Source organism: Geotrypetes seraphini, chromosome 11 (genome assembly GCF_902459505.1).
Source record: "Geotrypetes seraphini chromosome 11, aGeoSer1.1, whole genome shotgun sequence".
NCBI classification, from domain to species: Eukaryota; Metazoa; Chordata; class Amphibia; order Gymnophiona; family Dermophiidae; genus Geotrypetes; species Geotrypetes seraphini.
Genome location: NC_047094.1, coordinates 13,833,384 through 13,856,410, shown reverse-complemented (window position 1 = coordinate 13,856,410; position 23,027 = coordinate 13,833,384). Strand labels below are relative to the sequence as shown.

The following is a 23,027-nucleotide window of genomic DNA, read 5'->3' as shown; positions in this document are numbered from 1 at the left end:
GATCATTAGAGAAATGCTGGACTGTGGGGATGGAAATAAAAAAAAGAAAAGATGCCAGACCGAGGTAAGAAAGGGAAGGATAGAGATGGAAGATGGATGGTGAGCATGGAGAAAGAAGAAAACGTCAAATGGGCAGGAGACCCTGGCAAGCGAGTTATCAGAAGACAAACAGAAACCAGAGCATGGGACCAACATGATTTGAATAATGACAGACAACAAAAGGTAGAAAATATTTTTTTTTCTGTTTTGTAATTAGAATATATAAGAACTGAAATGTTTATCCTGCCAGTGCTGTAGGGCCCAGGGCAGAAATTTGGGAGGGGACCCCAAAGCCCTCTACCAGCAGGCTCAGGGTTTTCTCTATCCAGGGGGCAGTTGCTCTAATTTCACTCCTTGGCCTAACACTATCCCTGGCATGTGTGATCTTTATATTTTGCATAGTATAGGAGGGAAGTGAATCTTTTGATTTCTTTGGTGTTGTACTATATGGAAGGTGGGGCTTCTTGGGATTTTGGTTGAATTTCTGTTTATCATTTTTGGTCGGTTATTATGTATTTGGCATGTGTGTTCTGTGTATGTGACTGAGATATTCTGTTAGGATGAATTTTCTATATAGCATTACGTTTTCCTGATAGTGGAGGGGATGTTGTGAGGGGAGATGGGTTTTGTTAATCCTTTTTCTGTATTTGTGATTTATAAAATGACAGTGGTACAGTATAGTGTTCTTTTTTATACTTTAATGAAATGATTTCAATACAAAATAGCTATTCAAGACTTGTGTGGATGGGATCAGACAGAGTCTATGGGGAGGGGACGGACAGAATCTGCGGGGACGGGAACAAATTTTTTCCCCGCATCATTCTCTAATCAGGACTATAAGACACATAAACAAGGAAGAAAATTAGCGAGGTAAGAACCTAATATTTCTTTAGTGTCTCTTGCTTGATTTTTTTTTTTTTTTTTTTTTTGCTGGAGGGAGGTCAGCATCCTTTTTCATTCTTTGCATTTCTGTCTATTCTTTTTGTTCTCTCTCTCTCTGGCATCCTCCTTCCTTTTTCTTTTCATTTTCAGTTCTGTCCCTTTTTCCTCTTTCTTTGATCCTTTCTACTTTATTCTCACTTTCTCTTCTAACTGTTTGCTCTCCATCCACAGTTCCAACCCCCCCCCCCCCCCCCTCCAGTTCAGGATCTTTTCCATTTCCTATTAATTCCAGAACTCTTTTCTCCTCACTCTTTCCCTTGCTTCCTCTCAGATACCTTCTGCTCCCTCTTCCTTCCCCCATCGTATGCTTTTCTCTCTTCCCACTCTTCTTCCTTTCCTCTTACTCACCCATTCCTATTCTTATTATCTCCTCTGTCCCCACTTACATTCTCCTTCTCCTCACTCCCTCTCGTTGTCCTGTCCCCTCTCCTTCATTCTTACTGTTTCTCTCTTACCACCTTATCCTTGATCTCTCCTCTCCCTCTCTCTCTCTATTGCCCTCTTCTTGCTGCTTCCATACCCTGCTTCATTTTTACTTCTATTCTTGATATGTTTATATGTTTATTATAAACTTGATATACCACTCACCTTAATCTGATCATATACTCAGTCTCTTTCTTTCACCTCTTACTGTCCCCTAGACTTAAAGATCTCAAAATGTATACTTTAGAAGAAAGGGGATAGAGGTTAAGATATGATATAATAGAGATGTTTAAACACCTCTGTGGCATAAAGGCACAGAAGCCAAGTCTCTTTCAACTGAAACTGAGGGGGCATAGGATGAAGGTGAAAGGAAATACTCTTACGGAAAGTGTGATGAATTCATGGATTAGCCTCCTGGCAGAGGTAGTGGAGATGAAAACTGTATCTGAATTCAAGAAAGCTTGGAACAAGTACATAGGATCTCTGGGGGAATGAAAGGGATATATATATATATTTTTTATAAGAAATGCCTCCACTGGGTCAGACCAGAGGTCCATCGTGCCCAGCAGTCCGCCCACGCGGTGGCCCAGCAGGTCTAGGACCTGTGCCTAGGACCTCTATCTATACCCCTCTATCCCTTTTTCCAGTAGGAAATTGTCCAATCCTTTCTTGAACCCCTGCACCGTACTCTGCCCTATTACGCCCTCTGGAAGCGCATTCCAGATGTCCACAACACGCTGGGTAAAGAAAAACTTCTTAGCATTCATTTTGAATCTGTCCCCTTTCAGCTTTTCCGAATGCCCTCTTGTTCTTTTATGTTCTGAAAGTTTGAAGAATCTGTCCCTCTCTACTCTCTCTATGCCCTTCATGATCTTGTAGGTTTCTATCATGTCCCCTCTAAGTCTCCGCTTTTCCAGGGAGAAGAGCCCCAGTCTCTCCAATCTTTCAGTGTATGAAAGGTTTTCTATGCCTTTAATCATTCGTGTCGCTCTCCTCTGAACCCTCTCAAGTATTGCCATATCCTTCTTAAGATACGGTGACCAATACTGGACACAGTTCTCCAGGATAAGCAGCATAAAATCTGTTTTACTACAAGGGATCCAGCTAGGTACTTGGGTCCTGGGTTGGCCACTGGATACTGGGCTTGATGGACCTGTGGTCTGTCCTAGTATGGCAATTCTTATGTTCTTATAGCATGGATGGGCACCTGAGTAGGCCACATGGTCTTTATCTGCCTTCATTTTTCTGTATTTCTGTCATTGTATAAATGTTAATGCCCACTTTGTAGAATTACTCCCACAGTGTCAGATGGTTACTGTCACTAGGACTCCAAATAGCGAGATTTAATCTCTTTGAGACCTACCATGTTGCATAAATGCGAAAACTATAAAGATGCTTTATAGCTAACGGCGTTTTTCTGTCAACTGCAGGCCTCAGATTCTGACTACGAGGATGAAATGCCAAAGCATTCGTTTGTGAACCATTACATGAGCGACCCCACATACTACAACTCATGGAAGCGTCAACAGAAGGGCATTAGGAACAGTGGGGCATACGGCTATGAGGAGTGCTCAGGGGGTGAGACGGAGCCTTATTTCCAGACTGTCATTACAACGCAAAACACAGGAGGGGTGTACACTCCGACAGGGCAACAAGCCCCTGGCTCTCGGACTCCAGTGACAGGTTTCTCGTCATTTGTTTGACAGTGCTACAAAGCTTCAGAGACCGAATTAGATCCCTCACAGTGACTGTGTGTGTGTGATCAGTACAGTGAACTGTGGGTACCTATCACTGTTGGGGGTGTAAAGGACACATGAGTAAGTCTATTTTTGGAGACAATCAGCCCTTAAAACTCTTGAAATACAGAGCAAAGCTCCCATTTTATAGAAACACTGAAAAGAAGATGATTTTAACTGCCTGTGAATACTCATCATTGATTTTCAAAGGGTTTTTTAACACATTTTTTGTAACACTAATTTTGGAAGCAGCTGCCATGATTCTTCTTTTAATTTTTATGAAGAAAGGCATTGGTTGTAATAATGCGAAACAGCTCAGTTCCAAGTGCTGCGTCCCCCAGGTTGTCTGATTTCTTCAACAAAATGTTTTTCAGACATCTTGAGAACACATCTACTTTTAGGACCCCAAAAGTTTATTCGTTTGTGCTTTGGGAATGGCGAACAGGGACGAATTCTGATTAAGTAAATGGAGAATTCTTGCTAGCACAGACCTCCTCTCCAGGGGTCTGGTAAATTTGCATAGTTTTAACCAAGGGATCTCAAAGTCCCTCCTCGAGGGCCGCAATCCAGTTGGGTTTTCAGGATTTCCCCAATGAATATGCATGAAATAGATTTGCATCTCAAGGAGGCAATGCATGCAAATCCATCTCATACATATTCATTGTGGATATCCTGAAAACCTGACCTGGCTCTGGCTCTCGAGGACCGGAATTGCCTACCCCTGCCCTAGTCCCAAGGATTTCAGATAAAGCAGGGATCTCAAAGTCCCTCCTTGAAGGCCATAATCCAGTCGGGTTTTCAAGATTTCCCCATTGAATATGCATTGAAAGCAGTGCATGCACATAGATCTCATGCATATTCATTGGGGAAAATCCTGAAAACCCGACTGGATTGCGGCCCTCAAGGAGGGACTTTGAGACCCCTGTTTTAACCCATATCTGAACCAGAGTCATCTTGGTTTCTCTGAAGGCTGATCTGTGGTCACTCCAAAACCACCTCCTCGTATCATTCAGTGGATGACTTCCTTAAAGATTTTATGCTAGGTCAGGGGAAGGCAATTCCGGTCCTCGAGAGCCGGAGCCAGGTCAGTTTTTCAGGATCTCTACCATGAATATGTATGAGATGGATTTGCGTGAACTGCCTCTTTGAGATGCAAATCTATCTCAGGCATATTTATTGTGGATAGCCTAAAAACCTGACCTGGCTCTGGCTTTCAAGGACCGGAATTGCCTCCCCCTGGGCTAGGTCGATACCTGCTGATAACTGTGATAACGTGTCACCAGCTGTTTCCTGATCTAATTCCCCACTTCCACTACTTCTAGTGTCCTTTAAAGCAGCAATACAAACAGAACAAAAAAAGTGTTAATGTAGTTTGCAATCAAAAAACAAACACAACCATTCCAGGTTTTATGGGTTTATTATGATTTCTTTTTCTTTCCTGGGTCATATTAGTGTGTCCAGCTTCTCTTACACATTTCTTGCCACCAGTGTCAGATTTAAAGTTTCAGTACCAATTGGTACTTAAGGGGGTCCCCACTGGAGTGAGCTATCAGGGGAGCTCCTGCCTAGATTGTCCCCTTTCTGCTTCCATCCCAGGTCCACCCCATCACTACTGGAGGTCATGGTAGCCTGCTTGTTCTATAACAACCTGAAGACAAATCACTGTGGGGCCTAAGAAGCCAGCACGTGCTCAGGTCTCTCTAGTGATCGGCCCCCTCCTTGTGCATTCATTTCCATTAACAGGGAACTGTGAGCAGATGTTGTCACTCGCAAGCTTCACGCTCAAAGGTCAAGGCAGGCCAAATCAGGCTTGGCAAAAATGGCAGTGCTATGATGCCTAACAACATTTGGAGCCTGCGTTGCCTATGTCTACATTCGAGCCTGATTTCCACATCATGAATCATACTGCTCTAGTGATCTTTTCCAGAATCCCATGCAAGTACAGTGTCTGTGATTGAAGTTTGCAAAATCGTGAGTGGTGTAGAATGGGTACAAGTGGATCGATTTTTCTCTCTGCCAAAAATTACAAAGATTAGGGGGACACTTGATGAAGTTACAGGGCAACACTTTTAAAACCAATAGGAGGAAATATTTTTTCACTCAGAATAGTTAACCTCTGGTATTTTGGGGTCCGGGAGGGCTGGGGTGGGTCAGCATTTGGTCTGCCCTTCGAGGGGGTTCTGGCAGGAAGGACTGGGCATCCTTCCTGCCGATAATCTTTCAGGGGTTGGGGGGGATTCCGGCAGGGGATATGATAGAGACTTACAAGATCATGAAGGGCATAGAGAGAGTAGAGAGGGACAGATTCTTCAAACTTTCAAAAAATAAAAGAACAAGAGGGCATTCAGAAAAGTTGAAAAGGGACAGATTCAAAACGAATACTAGGAAGTTCTTCTTTACCCAACGTGTGGTGGACACCTGGAATGCGCTTCCAGAGGACGTAATAGGGCAGAGTACGGTACTGGGGTTCAAGAAAGGATTGGACAATTTCCTGCTGGAAAAGGGGATAGAGGGGTATAGATAGAGGATTACTGCACAGGTCCTGGACCTGTTGGGCCGCCGCGTAAGTGGACTGCTGGGCACGATGGACCTCAGGTCTTACCCAGCGGAGGCATTGCTTATGTTCGTATGTTAGGAGGGACTGGGCATCCCTTCTGCTGGGGAATGTCTTTGGGCAGTGTTGGCAGGAGGAATTGGGCAATCCTCCTGCCGCTGACATTCACGGGTGGGGGATGTCTTTGAGGGTCTCAGCAGGAGGGACTAGGCATCCCTCCTTCCTTTGCCATCTTTGCGGGGGGGGAGGGGGGGAGGTTCCCTGCTGCAGCCACTAATTGACTGCAGCAGAGAGATTTCTTTACCGCGATCAGCTCAGCAACAATTTGATTCTCTAACCAGGGCCTGTAAAATGGGTGCCAGTTAGCGAGCCATGGTGGTTAGGCGGCTTAGGGTGATTCTATATAGGTCGCTTCCGAGACCGGGCACCCTATACAGAATCCGGGCCTTTCTGCTTTAAATTTCCCAACAGATAAAAATTGCATGCGGACAAGTCCGGGGAATGTGGTGGCCATAACCCCTTGCTTCCACAATCACTCTTCGCTGTTCCAGGAAGAACACCATCTTTCAGGAATCGGTATTGGAAGTGGGCTACTTTTCCGTGGCCAACCCTGTATTAGGCCAAGAGCTCAGTGAAGCAAATACTGACTATTCAGCTATCCCAAGAAAAACAGGTCAACTTCATAACTCTAAAGGCCTCACCCTTCATTTGCATGCTAGGAATCTCCAACTCAACTGCAAAAGTTCTCGGCCATATATTTATTTATTTAGATTTACAGTTTACAGACTGTGGGCAGACTGGATGGACCATTCGGGTCTTTATCTGCCATCATCTACTATGTTACTATGTTACATTCACTGTGTTCAATCTGCTTTACTTGCATTGCAACGTCCCTCAAACGGGCCCACAATCTAAGAGAAAAACCTCACTTATATAAAAAGATAACTAGAAAGGAGGGAAGGAGCACTAAAGCATTGGCGGAACCTCGGTGTAGCCCAATGGTTGCAGCAGCTAGCTGGGAGCCAGAAAGCCCAGGTTCCAATCAAATATAAATAGTCTTACTGGGTCAGCCCAATGGTCCATCAAGCCCAGTAGTCCGTTCTCACGGTGGCCAATGCAGGTCCCTAGTACCTGGCCAAAACCCAAGGAGTGGCAACATTCCATTCAGAATCCTAAAGAACAGCAAGATTCCGGAACCCCAAGGAGTAGCAACATTCCATACAGAATCCCCAAAGAGTGGCAAGATTCCAGAATCCCCATAGTAGCAACATTCAATGCTACTGACCAGGGCAAGCAGAGGCTTCCCCCATGTCTTTAATAACATACTAAGGACTCCTTATAGCCTTGGGTCCAATGCCAGGCTGATTCTGACAGCATTCCCAGTCTGGGTTATGCCCCGATGCTGATCTGCAGCAACACAGTAGAGAAGGCCATGACAAGCCACTCTGGTATCATGCCAAGAAAACCACAGGCAGAAGCCTCTCATTGTGTGGTCACCAGAAGTCAGTTCAACTCAAGGACACACCTGAATCTGGATTGGAAGCCCCCCAAACAAAATAAAGGAAACATGGATTGGAATAAGATCCCGCCAGGAAACCATGGATTTGCAAAATGGTTTTGCATAGTTGCTATTAGGTAACTATTTATTTTAAATTCTGTATGGATAAAAAAAAGCAGACTATAAATCTCACATTAGATTTCAATTTTAAGAAATATAATTGGTATTGCTGCTTTAAACCACAGCAAGAAGAGAAATCAATATTTCCCTGACCTAGTAGCTAGAACCTGAAACTTTTTATCCAGGCTAAATCAATTTTAGGTAATCAAACCATGGGAATGAAAGCCAAATCCCAACACCTCCCAAGCAGAATAAAAGAGAGAGAATTTTGCAGCACTGACTGCCATAAATTTTAGCATTTTTTGTTGTTGGTAGATTTATGAAGGGTGTTCTTTTGTCCATGGGTGCCTTTGCAAAAGTGTTCAGCATTTTACACAGGAGAATCAACATAGTTTCTCAGAATAAAGGTAAACCTCGTTAAAAGAAAAATACAAATGGTTTCAGTCAGTTTCCTCTCTGCTGGAAGCCTGAGGTACAGAAATGGGTTTCACAGCATTCTCTTAAGCTTTTGCCTTTTTACCCTGGCTTGATCCTCTGGTTTGGCACCACTGAAATTAAATCCGATCCTAAAGCATAGTGTAAAACAATCCAAGTCATAAATCGGAAAGTTGTCGTGTCTGCTGAGTGCATTATGAAGGGACAAATGTACTTGCAATACTGGGAAGGTTCTCGTTAGCAGATCCGTGCAGCATGGGAGGTTTGGCACCTATCTGTGCCTCTTTTAGGCAAGGTCAGTACATGGCGGCATTACTGTTGGCTTCGCAGTACTTCCTTACAGGAGCGGTGACTCACATCCAGCCTTCAGAAGCAGGTTACTCTGGTCACAAAGAGGTTCGTATTCAAAAGGATTCATGAGGTTAACGAGATGACATGCGTAGTGATCCCACTTAAAACGGAAAGGCTGCGTGAAGATCCAGCCTAGAGCAAATAACTTATCTGTTTGTATTCTTGTGGTGGTTACACACTGAATATTGACCTTCAAGTGGACATTTTTAATTTGAATGTTGGGCAACTTGAGAGGCTTTAACCTTGAGATTATTACCCATAGTTCCCTGCACAAAAAGAGGTTGCATTAGTATGGGGTTGCAGCAGAGCCTATCGTCAAGGCTTCAGCTTGGCTACTGCATATTCATGCATCTTTAAAGTGATCTCATAATTCAATCATCTCAAAAGCATTCTTAAAGTAGAGAGTATATCACACGTTGACCTATCCCATTTCCTTGGGAAGTTGAAATATCAGTGGGGGAATGGGCGTTTGCATGGATGATCACTGAGGCGAGCTACAATCACATCCCCTACAAACCTATTCTCCCATTGATCATTAAAACTGCCTTAGTGCCCAGCCTTTTCTGATCCAAGCATGAGGTAAATTCAGGTAACATATTCTTTCCACTTTTAAAAATATTTGGAGATGTTTGAATTATGAATGCACGTGAAAGACAAGTGACTGGACTATTGCCAGGCCTGAAACCATGATGTCATCATATGTCCAGAGTATGTTCTCGTATTGTTGCATAATTTATTGTAAAGAATATGTCTCGGAGAGTTCTGTGTTATGAGCTTGGGTTCTGGGAAGCAGGTTTTCCAGAGACATGCAGTATAGCCTAGTGATTTCCCGACCTGTCCTGGGGGAACCAGAGCCACTCAGGTTTTCGGGAGTTTTAAGTTTTATTAAAATTTGATGTGTGCGCAATGTCAAATATTTCAGAGCGCATTACAGATTAAAATAGGGGAAAGACTTTACAACAATTTAGTACTAAATAATATATACAATGAAGAGTGATCATGAAATCAGGTTGCATAAGCTGCCTCTTTCGTTAGCAGATTTACCTCATGTCTGTTCATGGCGGACATCTTGAAAACCTGACTGGCTGGGGTTGCCCTGGGACAGGTTTGTGAATCACTGACAGAGCCGATCCAGAAAGTATGTTGAACTGTCCTTGAAAATGAATTTATAAGCAAAGAACTACTCAGCGCACTGCTGCTTTCACATTTTTATGTCACAAGGACATAGATTTAATGAGCTAAGACAAAATAATTTCAATCTTTTATTAGCTGAGGAAATGACTCTGATCTCCTTATTTACTAATACTGCCAGTTTTATGGGTAGCACATGATTCGATAAACCTTACACAGCACACATAATTAAGCCCTGATAGAACGCCTCATGTAAGAAATATGTATTGTGATTAGCATGGTCATAAAATAGGGACTGGATTTAGGATTTGGGTTTTAGATTTCTTTATCTGTTCAAAGCAAGCTAAAGTCAAGTGCAGGATGTGGTTTCATGCCCTGGAGGATTCACAGTTTAGGGGCTTGATTTACAAACCTGCCTTAATGTGAGTTCGGGGTCTCTGCATTTACCAGCACTCTCGCAGTGTACACTTACCCCTTGTAAGTGGCAGCATGGCAACTAAACGCTATCCTGAAATGGTGCTTGTAAGTGGCTTGCCCCCACATTCTAAGTATCGCACCCAAATTTCTGCGATCCACTTTGCGTGAACATCAGCAATGCACACGCAAATAAATGGACTGAGGAGCTTGGAAACAAATTTGTACCACATCTCACTGCATGCTGTTCTATAAAGCACTGTTCAAACCAAACGTCGATGGCAAATATATAACCTCAGAAATGTCCACACTTCACTTCAATCCAAATTTCTAAGGTGCTTCTATGCTGTTCGTCTTTTCCACCTTCATACTTAAACACTACATTCAATGTTTCACCTTAAGACCTCAGAACCACCACTCCTCCGTCCCACTCTATGTGTTGCTTCACGGGGAGATTCATGTGATAACTCCTCACCGGTCTAGGCTACTTTTTCATGATTTTATTCAATTTGTATGACATTAGTTTTTTTAAAATTTTTATGTTTTTTTACTTATCTTAGTAATGGCTTTTTTATCCTTCAATAAATTAAGCGGTTGGACCCGACATGTTTCATCAGGGATCCACTCATTACTGCTATCATCCAACCTACACATTCACTTCTATTTGTACAAACATGTCGGGTCCAACCGCTTAATTTATTGAAGATAAAAAAGTCATTACTAAGATAAGTAAAAAAACATAAAAATTTAAAAAAAACTAAGAAGTCATACAAATTGAATAAAATCATGAAAAAGTAGCCTAGACCAGTGAGGAGTTACCACATGAATCTCCCCGTGAAGCAACTCATAGAGTGGGATGGAGGAGTGGTGGTTCTGAGGTCTTAAGGTGAAACATTGTATGTAGTGTTTAAGTATGAAGATGGAAAAGATGAACAGCATAGAAGCACCTTAGAAATTTGGATTGAAGTGAAGTGTTCTATAAAGCACAGCACGTAACTTTAATTGCGCGTATCTGTAAGAGGGGGTGTGGCCAGCGGCATGTCAAAAAGTTGCGTGCAGATTTACAGAATTTGCCTGCAGTGCGCCTAAGTTGGGCACTGCCGTTTCCACTTGCTTTTAGCCGGCATAAATCTGGTTAGGCGCCAGATGCACACCAAACGCTATTTTTAACGCCCAAACCTCAGCGGCACTTATTGAACTCCCTCCTTAGCGTGAAAATGCTAGGAGGATATTCACCGGGGAGGGGAAGGGGCATGGACAGGTCGTCCACTTCCAAGCATAACTTAACAGCCCTCAGTTACACCAGAAATATAATAAGAAAACACACAGAAATTACATTAAAAACGAACTGATTCCCTGACGCAGCGGTATTTTGTACTGCGAAACATTGGCCATCATTGAATGGACCAAGAAATGAACCCAACTGAACACTGAAAGTTACATTTCATTGCATTATTTAAAAGTTTGAATGGTTTTGCACTTCTATTTTTGATATAATCAGACGGTTTTTATGTCGATCATAATCTACTGTGAGAGCGCTGGTTTAAATGCACATTAGATTCCTGAGGATTTTCCTTCTGATACATTAAAATGTAATATTTATAATGTGTTGATGGTTTGCTTCTGGAGCACTATTTGGTGAAGTTGTGTGTTTTGGGGGTTTTTGGTTTTGAACGTAATGAGCTTCACTCCTCACCAATATTGGGGTAAACTGCAAGCGCAGTACATGTGGGTATTCCAATGCAAGTTCCGATCTGAATGCCCAGATGCCATTATAGCATGGACCTACACTGGGCAGCACTGGGGTGCCTAAAAGGAGAAGCCCACTTATAGATTGGCCCCCTCAAAGACTGATCTTAAGAGTTACGACCTAAATTATGCACCTAGAAAGTGGGTGACAACAGGGACGGACTTAGTTCAGTGAAAAAATTATTTTCAGCTCTAGGCAGTGGCATCGTAGGCGGTCCGCCCCAGGTGCCATGTTGGTAGGGGTGCTGGCACCTCTCTGCCCCCATGCCTCTTCCCATTCCTCCCCTCCACGGACGCACCCCCCGTCCTCCCTTCCTCCATACCTCTGGTTGAAGTTGCTCGCAGCGGTCAACAACTTGCTCTTCCACTGACATCACTTCCAGGTGCCGCGCATAGGAAACGTTGTCAAGAGGGAAAGCGGACGGGGTCACGTGGAGCACGTTGTTGACAGCCGCGAGCAACAGCTTTCTATGTTTGATTGAAAATAGGTGACAAATTTTGGTCCTAAATTTAAGAATTCAATCCTTAGTAAATCGATCCCATTGGCAATAATGGGCCTTGTGTTAATAATATGCATTAAATCGCATTGCTCCATATTAAATCCATATCATTTAAGTAAATCTAGCCCTTATTTTGAATGATTGTAGGGTATTGGATAGCACAGACAAGTCAGCGAGCGAATTTGATTCCTTAGAATTAAGGGAGAAATTTGCACGAACAGCTGATTGCACCTCTCAAAAACTGGAATATTTTTCATTTTCACTTTACCAAAACAAAGAAAACTGCAGACAGGCTAAATTTATTAAACCAAAAGCATGAATACGGTTAATGTTTTTTTAGGGTTTTTTTTATTTATTATTTATCATTTTCTTATTAACATTTCAAGTATAAACTTGTACAGATAGCAATATAAGATCAAATCAATACACAGAAAATACAGTAGAATTAAGAAATTTTCCATAATTGCTCTAGTCCCCAATATTAGAGATCCAAAATGTAAATAGCGGGATAATCAAATAAGGAAATACCTTAACTAAGACTAGCACAACTGGTCAGGTTGATATCTAGTTGAAATAGTCACCTCTTATAAATTCTATTTAAGGCTCGTAACTTTATCCTTCTCCAATCGCGACAATGAAAGGAAAGTAGTCAATTGGTACGGTTCAAAGAAGACATATTTTTGTGAGGAAAAATGAACCACACATTTACGTGGGAAACGTAGAAAAAAGGTTGCCCCCAATGCAAGAACCCCAGGTTTTAATAAAAGAAATTCCTTTTGACATCTTTGGGTGTCCCTAGCTAGATCTGGATACATTTGTACTTTTAAACCTAGGGATTCTTTCTGCATATGTTTGAAGAAATTTTTCATAAGCCAATTTTTATCTGGGGCCGTAGCCACCGTCAGTAGTAATGTAGCAGGTGTAACTGACTCCATCAGAAAGTTCAAGTAAAGTAGTTACATTCATATCAGGAGCATTAACTTGCTGCTGAGTTTGTCATTTTCCCGGTAGATAATAAGCTTGAGATATAGGAGGTCATAACTGCTCCAGGAAATATCTTGGAAAACACGGCGAGTATTCCAAGAGATTGTTCCACTGCTGCTCGTATTTCTTTGATAGGCTAAGTTTTTTGTTTGTGGTTTGATTTGATACCTTATCCACCTGGGACCCCTGATGAAGGCGTGTTTACCGAAACACGGACCGTGTCGGCTCCTTTGGTTTGGTTCAAGGTGGTAACATTAACCGCATTCATGCTTTTGCTTTAATAAATTTAGCCTGTCTGCAGTTTTCTTTGTTTTGGTTTGCGTTCTTCTCACTGCAGATTGTGTTGTTGTTTGCTTTCATTTTCACTTTGAGCATCTCTATGTGGTATATAAACTGTATCAAATGTACAATGTTTAAGGTTCAGCAAATTGGCTACAGACTTCTGTTCGGTTTTCTCAATCTGTCAGAATAACGTCTGATGTGATTTGCTAAATTCTTGTCAAGTTGGAGTTGTTCCAGCAGTTGTGCGTTGCAGGATCAGATTTCTTACATCTTTTAATAGTGGTCTTAGAAATGTTATTCTCCCGCCAGTCGGCAGGCCAAAGTTCCTCCAAATCTCATTCTTCCTCTGAACGGTTCTTTGCACGAGTGTGACCATCACTTTTAGAACAGTGGTTCTCAACCAGCGTGGCATGAAAAATTTGACACGTGTGTGATCATAAGAAGTTGCATAAGAACATAAGAAGTTGCCTCCGCTGAGGCAGACCAGAGGTCCATCTCGCCCAGCGGTCCGCTCCCGCGGTGGCCCATCAGGCCCATTGCCTGAGCAATGGTCCCAGACTATCCCTATAACCTACCGCTACTTCTATCTGTACCCCTCAATTCCTTTATCCTCTAGGAACCTATCCAAACCTTCTTTGAAGCCTTGTAACGTGCTCCGGCCTATCACAGCCTCCGGAAGCGCGTTCCATGTGTCCACCACCCTCTGGGTGAAAAAGAACTTTCTGGCATTTGTTCTAAACCTGTCCCCTTTTAATTTCTCCAAATGCCCCCTTGTACTTGTGGTTCCCCATAATCTGAAAAATCTGTCCCTGTCTACCTTTTCTATACCCTTCAGGATCTTGAAGGTTTCTATCATGTCTCCTCTAAGTCTCCGCTTTTCCAGGGAGAACAGCCCCAGCTCTTTCAGTCTGTCAGTATATGAGAGGTTTTCCATACCCCTTATCAGTTTAGTTGCTCTTCTCTGGACTCCCTCAAGTACCGCCATGTCCTTCTTGAGGTACGGCGACCAGTACTGGACACAGTACTCCAGATGCGGTCGCACCATTGCACGATACAGTGGCAGGATGACCTCCTTTGTCCTGGTCGTGATACCTTTCTTAATGATACCCAACATTTTGTTTGCTTTTCTTGAGGCTGTGGCGCACTGTGCTGACGCCTTCAAAAATGTGTCTACCATCACTCCCAGGTCTCTTTCAAGGTTACTTACCCCTAGCAGTGATCCCCCTCAGGTTGTGGAAAGTTGAGAATCAGGAAGTCAGATACTTAGGGCTCCTTTTACTAAGGTGCGCTAGCGGTTTTAGCGCACACTGGGTATTACCGTGCGCTCCGCGGCTAGAACTAACGCCAGCTGGCATTAGTGTCTAGCACGCGCTATTCTGTGCGTTAATGCCCTTAAAATCTCCATAACCAATCCCTACTTCAACCAGCAGCTCTAACTGGCACCGTTACAGGCCTTTGGCCCATCCCTCCCTTTCCTTCTGGCACTCATTATGTCTGTATTTCCCTTGCATCGTTTTTATTCGCAATGAAATGATATATAGAGGGGGCTTTTTTCTTTGTTCAGCTGTGAATTAAAGTGGTCAGTGTGTCACGCACATGAGCATTTTGTATCAGGGGAGTCAAGACAGAAGAAAGATTGAAAACCACTGCTTTAGAAAAAGCTATTTTTTTGCCTTCTTCCGAAATAATTTTTCTACCTTATGGCAGGAGAGGGCGCTGTTTCACTGTTTTGTCCATTTGGGCCTCTTTCCTCTTTGATAGCCATTAGCTGTCTGGATAAAGAATGATCTGCGGGAATGAGAGAAATGAACCCTTAATGCTTTCCAAGGTGGCAGTGCTCCCCATTGTACAGCATGAAGACTCTAATTCGGAAGGAACGCGAAGAAATATCTGAAAATGGGGTTCAGAGGATGGTGGTTTCCTTATAATGTAATGTAATGTAATTTTGTAATGTAATGTAATTTATTTCTTATATACCGCTACATCCGTTAGGTTCTAAGCGGTTTACAGAAAATATACATTATATTTGTAGAATGCATTATTTCATTCTTCATTCCCAGATTTCCATCAGAAACAATTACAGCTTAGTAGAGGGACGAAAGAAGGATTTTAATGAAAACTTTTATCTGAAAAATCACAGTCAAGGTGTCCTGTTTCTCTTTCAGCTCTCTGCAAGCATGGGTAGTAAAATTACCATATATAAAGCAAATTCTGCATACATGTCCACTTGATAAACGTGGGCATACTGAAGGGCACATTTGGAGAGGTTGCCCCAGGACTACAAACTAAATAAGGTTTGAAGTCAAAGAAGAAATGTTCAGCTACTTAGACTTAGCCTGGCCCTTTTCATGGCCTCACTCACAAAGCACAGCTTGCTTAGCTCCTAGCTATAATCCCTCCTTGGAGATAACAGAGGATTGTCAACCTACAGCTGATTTCAGAGAAGAGAGCCTAATGTATAAATTATAAGGGAGAAATGCAGAAATCGACAAGGGAGCTGTAAGAAGAAAAAAAGATTGTCAAAAGAGACTATAATGCTTCTTTTAGAAGCGTTTTTCATGTTTTAGATGTCCATACAGCAGAATTTAGATGTTCACAAAGCATAAGTGTTTAGATTGCAATTTTACAAAGCTAAAACTGAAGTACACCCATATGGCACGAGGGCATGGTCTGGGTGTGTTGACCCAAGATATACACCTTTCTAGAATGGGTACAAGTGGATTGATTTTTCACTCAGTCAAGAATGATAAAGCCTAGGGGACACTCGATGAAGTTACAGGGAAATACTTTTAAAACCAATAGGAGGAAATTTTTTTTCACTCAGAATAGTTAAGCTCTGGAACGCATTGCCAGAGGTTGTGGTAAGAGCGGATAATGTAGTTGGTTTTAAGAAAGGTTTGGACAAGTTCCTGGAGGAAAAGTCCATAGTCTGTTATTGAGAAAGACACGGGGGAAGCCACTGCTTGGCCTGGATCGGTAGCATGGAATGTTGCTACTCCTTGGGATTCCGGAATCTTTGGGATTCCAGAATCTTGCTATTCTTTAGGGTTCTGAATGGAATGTTGCTACTCCTTGGGTTTTGGCCAGGTACTAGTGACCTGGATTGGCCATCGTGAGTACGGGCTTCTGGGCTTGATGGACCATTGGTCTGACCCAGTAAGGCTGTTCTTATGTTCTTTATGTTCTACCTCATTTCTGAAGAAGAATGAATGTCTCTGTACGAAATAATGGATGTTGGCATCTAGAACTGATGTCTAGGTGTCAGAAAATTGCTCCTATTGCACAGCGCTCCACTGGAGGGATTAGGGGAAGTCATCTCTTCATTCTCCAGTGGTTAAGCCTTCCCTAAAAAACAAAAAAGTGAAACTGTTCAAGAGATACCAGGCTCTGTGACAGCTTCAGGAAAAGTAAACATAACATCAAATCATATTTGTATACCGCAAAACCTCACAGTTCTATGGGGTTTAACAATCTTCTAAAGAGACTAAACAATCTTAGTGATTAAAAAATCAATTCTCCAAAAATTTCACACATAAACTAGATTTTAACAATTTTCGGAAATGCATATAAGATGAAGAAAGAGAGAATAATCTGTGAAACTCAGAGTCCCAGCTAACAGCCTGGTAAGACAATAATCTTTGCGGGAATCTCTTGTATAAGCAACCACGGACAGAAGGAAAACCAAGGTGGCTTGATATGAGCAACTGAGATGAATGAGTGTGAATTGACCAACTATATAATTAGGTGAATGGCATAAGTATTTGTTTTGTCATTTGATAACATGAAGGTTCATGAGGGCAACGGGATATTCGTGTTCTTTTTTCACCCTGTTGCTATTTAGACGTTCACTTTTCGGACATTCTTGCATAAATGACTTTTAAACTAGGCTCTACATTGGCGGGTTCTGTTCTAAAATAATGCCCCATTTGTTTCTCCTTTCTGAAATGCCGCTGTGCACATTTTTATATATTTTTTTCTTATTGTTTCCTCAACAAGGAAATGTTTTTCATGACCCGGAAGGATTTCATATTACATAAATGACTGAGCTAAATATGCTGCTTTACATAGCAGTTCACATAAGGCTAGATTCACTAACCTGCCTGAATTGGAACAATCCGTTTCCGATTCAGGCAGGTCCGAAAAATTCACTAACCTAAAATATGCAGATGGGAGTGAACGGAGGAACGCCCCCATCTGCCTGCACGGATCGCACATGTGCAGACCCGTCCTAGCCGCGACTTTTTTTTTTTAAACTTTAAACTTTTTTAAACTTTAAACTTTTACCTCTTCCCTCCTTCCCTTCAGTGCGAGCCCGCGGGTTTAAAGCTGGCGTGCAGCCCTGCTTTAAAACCACGGGCTTGCACTGCGGGGAAGGGCGGCAGAGAACAGGAGAGTCGGAGCGAGCAGCCAGGAGAGATCGAGGCAGGCAGGCAGGGGGTTCAGGGCTGACAGGTTAGAAAGCAGGCCGGCAGAAGACAGGGCAGTTGCTTTTTGCGAGCCCAGATGGATCAAAAAAAAGTTTAGTGAATCGCGTCCCTGCCTACTTTGCATGCAGTTCCCCTCATTTGCATGCGCGCACTGGAAGCGGATCGCTACACAGGTTAGTGAATACTGCAGGAGGGAAATCTGGTCGCTAAGGGCTCGCAAACCGATTGGTACACGATCGGTTTGCTTAGTGAATCTTGTCCATAGTGAGTAGCATCCCTCTCCGTCCTGAGAAGAGCTGGAGATGTGGCTAGTAGCTATTTCGAGTCAATTAGATGGGTGAATTCCACAGGTCTAATGACATAGCACATGCAGTATCTCCTGGGAGGCAGACATGTAGCTGCGTTTGTCTAGCAGGCTGAAGTGATAAAATTAATTAACAGTTGGGTCTGGATGGCACGTCTCAAGTAGCTGGTTCAGTCTAGCAGGCTATGTGCTTCTTGTGGCAGAGCACCATCTAGAAGGCCACAGAGACCTAGAAGGATGCATGGTCAAGTAAAAGCCACATACATTGGTGCTGATGGCTCTTTGGTTTAATTTGGACCTTATGGCGGCACATGGGAACGGAGCGAAGGAAAGCAAAACAGGTGCCTTAGATCGGGAGTGATACTTGATCTCCAGCTGATAGTCAATATATGCTCTTGCCTGGAGACACTGGGCAGAAAATGCGTCTGTGGTATTTTTCATCTGTTATATTATATATAAGAACATAAGAATTGCCATCTCCGGATCAGACCCTAGGCTGTTATGATAGTCTTAGAATCACGAGGCGCCTCATTTGGGAAGAAGAGACATCGACACGTTTGATACTGTCCCCTGAGGAAGACGACTCTGTCGCCGAAACTTGGATCTTTTTTTTTTTTAAATATCTTTATAGATTTTCTGGTACTTCAAAATGTCAATTGTGTTGGACATCCAACTAAAGGGTTTTTGTAATATGCCTCATTTGTTGCCATGATTTTCACTTGTTGATTTCGATACTTGGATCCTAGTCGGGACTTTGTTTTTACATATTTGAGTGGCTTATTTTCAAATACAAATCCATTAGTTGGCTGCGACATCTCCAATGCCTCTATTTGTTGCTCTCTTCATAGTAGTTCGGGGCTTTGTCTCTTCTTTTTTCTTCTCTAGTCTTTCAATCACAGCATTTGGTAGAAAACTGATTTACGAAGAGCTGCACTTTTGCAAAAGATAAAACATGAATCATTTTTCCAGTTCGTTAGTCTACAATGCATTTCTTCTATTCTGTGGTTGCAAATAAATACTCGGTGAGTAAGGGCGCTTGTGTGTGCGCTTGAATAAAGCTTTAAAAGTAGAATTTCCTTTAAAAGACAAATTATTTCTCAGGTGCTTTTTGTTTCCATGTTATCTAGTAAGTGCATCACAACCAAAGCAAAGCGTTGAAAGACGGAGCGCGTTGGGCTTCTTTTGGTTTCTCATGTGCAAAACCACCGAAGAGGTAGTTTTGCAGTCAACGAACTGGATCTGCAGAGGACGATTAGTGGAAGGAGAAGAAAGCAATAGGATCCAATGACCAGCAAGTCTGACAGTATAATAACAATTAGTATAGGATACCGCTAATACTCGGCAATACACATCAGTATTGTTAGCCCAACAGACTTGAAAGGCTACGGCCTCAGAATCGGAGCCTACGCACAGCAGTGAATCACAAACTGAGATAATCCGCTTAGTTATCCAGCTCCTGCTCCAATCATTGGCCGGTATTTACTTTTTTAAAAACTTTTTCTAAAGCAATTCAATGAAGCTAAACCCTTACACCCCAGACTTTAAGAACTTTTAGGGGATACTGTGTATATATAATAGCCAGGATTTGAAAAAAAGTAGACCAAAAAGACTTATCTTGTTGCTGACTTGTCTTTAAAGCATATTCGGTCACTAGTGTCTATTTGCCAACGCGGCCAGCGTTTCGCGGGAATTTTAAACATCCGCTGCGTCAGGGCCACCAGGACATTCAAAATCACAGGCTCACATCCAGTGTTATCTGCTGCTGATCCTGTGCCGTGATGGAAGCTGCCGGAGTTGGTCTAAGGTCTTCACAGTAGACCACATTAACGTCAGCAAAGCACCCCGCTCTTCCTCCAGTGCCTCAAAGCGGCAGCGTTCCACCAGTTACCTTGACTCCCTCCAGCGGCTCCCCAGCCTGCCGCATGCCCAACGCCCTTCAAAGACCCTGGGGAGGGTATTTGAAGGGTATTGTCGAGTATTAGCGGTATCCTATACTAATTTTTATGATAACGTTATATACTGCTGGGGTGACTAGTTTTAGGTATGACAGTATAATAACCCAGCTTTCTCGGACCTGTTCCACATGTATTTTGACCAGCAAATAGTTTCAGTACTTACAGGATTCCTGCAAGCCTGTCTAATGCATCCCCTGTTACAGGGCTCTCGAACTCTGGCTCTGAGGCCTGCAAATCTCTTGGGTTTTAAGGATATCCCTAGTGAACCCGCAAGGGAGAGAAGTGAAGGCAGTGGGCATGCAAATCAAACCCAATTGGCTTGTAGCCCACAAGGACTGGATTTTGAGATCCCAGCTCTGTTGAGTTGTTAACAGAAAGAAGGAATGGGAGGGCCAAAGCTGGAGATACTTGGGAGTTGGGATGACTAATGAAACCATGACATGGAAGTCATTAACTTATATTTCTTATTGGTGGTTTAGGAATATCTTGATTATTCCTGGCTTCAAAGCACCAAGCATGCATTTACTTTTTTATGGAATCTTATAGAAGGGAGAGGGAGTTCCCGGCCTGAGGTACTCGAAATGACTGGTACGGAATAGATTGGTTTTAAACTACAATCCCCCCCTTGATATTCCAAGCTATTTAACCAGCCAGAAATGGCCGCTGACCAGTTAAATAGTATTTAATGGGCTAACCGTGAATAGTCATCATGAGATAACCGTTTATCATCACTGAATATTCACGTTTAACAGCTAAAAGTTAACCGGCTTTATTATGTGGCAATATTCAGCACTGACACTAAGGAAAACTGGCAGATTCCTTCAAACACTGGCTCTTACAAATATGGAGATAATACGTAGGTGCTCATAAGGGTTGTTGTGAGACCAGTACGGGGTACAACCCCCATATGACGTATCTCGACTACTTCAGGGCACTTTTAAGAGAGCCCGAGTCGAACATTTTTTTTTTTTTTCACTTTTCACTATAATTGTAAGCTCCAAATCTGCACTTATCTCTGTCTGCACTGGACAGCTAAGTTTTTAGCCAAATCAGGCTGCCTAAATAGCAGGCTTACCTTCGGCCACTGTTAACCAGCCAGGACTGAATATTGACTTAACCAGTTAAGTTAGCACCACACGAGAGAGAGAGAGAAAAAAAGAATATTTAATGCTGGTCACCAGAAATGGGCCAGGCTCACTGTCGACCTTGAGACTTCGGGCTCCTTTTACTAAGGTGCGCTAGCGTTTTTAGCGCACGCAGGAAATTACCGCGCGCTACGCTTCTAGAACTAACGCCAGCTCGATGCTGGCATTAAGGTCTAGCACGCGCGCTATTCCACGCGTTAAAGCCCTAGCGCACCTTAGCAAAAGGAGCCCTTAGCCAGGCTGCCTCCTACAGTCTGAAAATCAGCTCCAGTGTGATAATCTTCCATCTATTCCTTCCTCCTGAATAAACGGTACAGAACTCTTCTAAGTTAATATAATGACTCTTTAGAAGTTGTTGAAAGTTTGCACTAGCACAGTCCTCCATTTCACTCCTCTCACTAGCTTTTCCAGGTGTAGTAGTGCTGTACGAGGTCTCAGGTAGCAGAAAAGTGAAATGAAGATGTGCATTTGTGTCTGTAAAAAAACTCTTGCGCCTCTTTAAATATGCAGATTTAGTCCACTGGTGTGTCAATGTCTGTTTAGAGAAGGTAGACAATGATATAATGTTGCACACTTAGGTTTTTCAAACCACTTTTTACTGTACTGATTTGAGGCCTTCCATTTTGTTTTCTTTTGATCTTATCTTTGCTTCACAGCTGTTCTCTGTAATTCTTCCACTATACCACTATTTTATATGAAGAAAGTTATTTATTCTTTTGCAAACTTGCTTCTGATTAAAAAGAAAACATATTTTGAAGTTGCCTTGTGTATTGGAGCTTCCTTTCTGCAAAGCACCAGCTGGTTTACCCTGCTTTGCGCAGTGCTTGGCTAATGGTTCTTCGACTCGCACTGTATCTGCTGGATCCTGCTGTCCTTCGGTTCCTTCCCGTGTTCCAGTTAATTTATTGTAATACAGAAAAAGTGTCTGGCGTTTTAGCGTCTTCTCAGGGAAACAGGAGATGGCAACTTCCCAGAACTTGGAAAGCAAAAAATGAATAACAAAGGAGATTCTAGGTGTCCAATCACTTTATTTTGTATCGAGACTTGGCACGATCGTGTTTCGGCCCAAAACGTTTTCATTCTTGTTTTGTGAAGAGAGCAAGACACACATTAGGACCAGGATTGAGTTTTTACCACCAAGCATTAGTATCTGCACTATCGTCAGATATGAGCATCAAGTCATAGGCATTGACCGCTTAAGAAGATCTTATCACTACCAATATTTCTAAGACTCCTGAGGGAGGCCCTTTTGGGCCAAAACACGATCGTGTCGAGTTTCGATACAAAATAAAATGATTGGGCACGTGGAGGGGCATAATCGAAAGGGACGTCTAAGTCCGTTTTCGTCTAAAGTCGCAAGTCGTCCAAAGTAAAAAACAGCCTAGGACACATTTTCGAAAAGTACATCCAAAATTTTTTTTTGTTTCAAAAATCGTCTAACTATAAGTCCTGCCATTCTGATCGTCCAAGTCACTAAATCGTCCATCTTTATACCACATTTTCGTCCAAATCCAAAATGCCTAGAACAAGCCCTGTTGGACGTGGGAGGGGTCTGCAAAGTGATGGACTGAACACCCAGACATGCCACCTAAATAGTGGGGTGCTGTGAACTTCAAAAAAAGGGTGCCATGTCTTCTCCTCACTACAGCTCCCTTATAGGTCATGATGAGTCTCCCAAACCACCTCCAGAATCCTCTAGACCCACTTATCTACCACCCCAATAGCCCTTATGTCTGCAGGAGCCACTTATATGCCAGTAAAAAAGGGTTTTGGGGGTGTATAGGGGAGTGCATATGTTTAAGTATCAATGCGGTGATTACAGAGGCTTATGGGCATTGGTCCTCCATCCCATGAGTCCATAACCCACCCTCAAGATGGCTTAAGCCGCCTCTTTGCTGGACGACTAGGCTTTCCTATGCCAGGCTGCCAGGTGATGATAGTCTGGAGGCTGAATTTTAAAAGTCTGATTAATATTTTTATGGGGGTGGGGGGGTTGGTGATCACTGGAGTAGCATGTAGGGGTCTGTTTTATGTGTTT

General features: G+C 42.7%; 1 protein-coding gene across 2 annotated transcripts in view; it reads left to right on the top strand.

The window, feature by feature from the left end:
* SDK1 (sidekick cell adhesion molecule 1) overlaps nt 1–3,790 on the top strand; it is a 1,012,418-nt gene extending 1,008,628 nt beyond the window's left edge. For both annotated transcript variants that reach the window (XM_033963079.1, XM_033963080.1), the window contains one exon: nt 2,835–3,790. In XM_033963079.1, the coding sequence (XP_033818970.1) occupies nt 2,835–3,107 (273 nt within the window). In that variant the 3' untranslated portion in view covers nt 3,108–3,790. The remainder of the gene's footprint in view (nt 1–2,834) is intronic.
* Nucleotides 3,791–23,027: the final 19,237 nt, after the last annotated feature.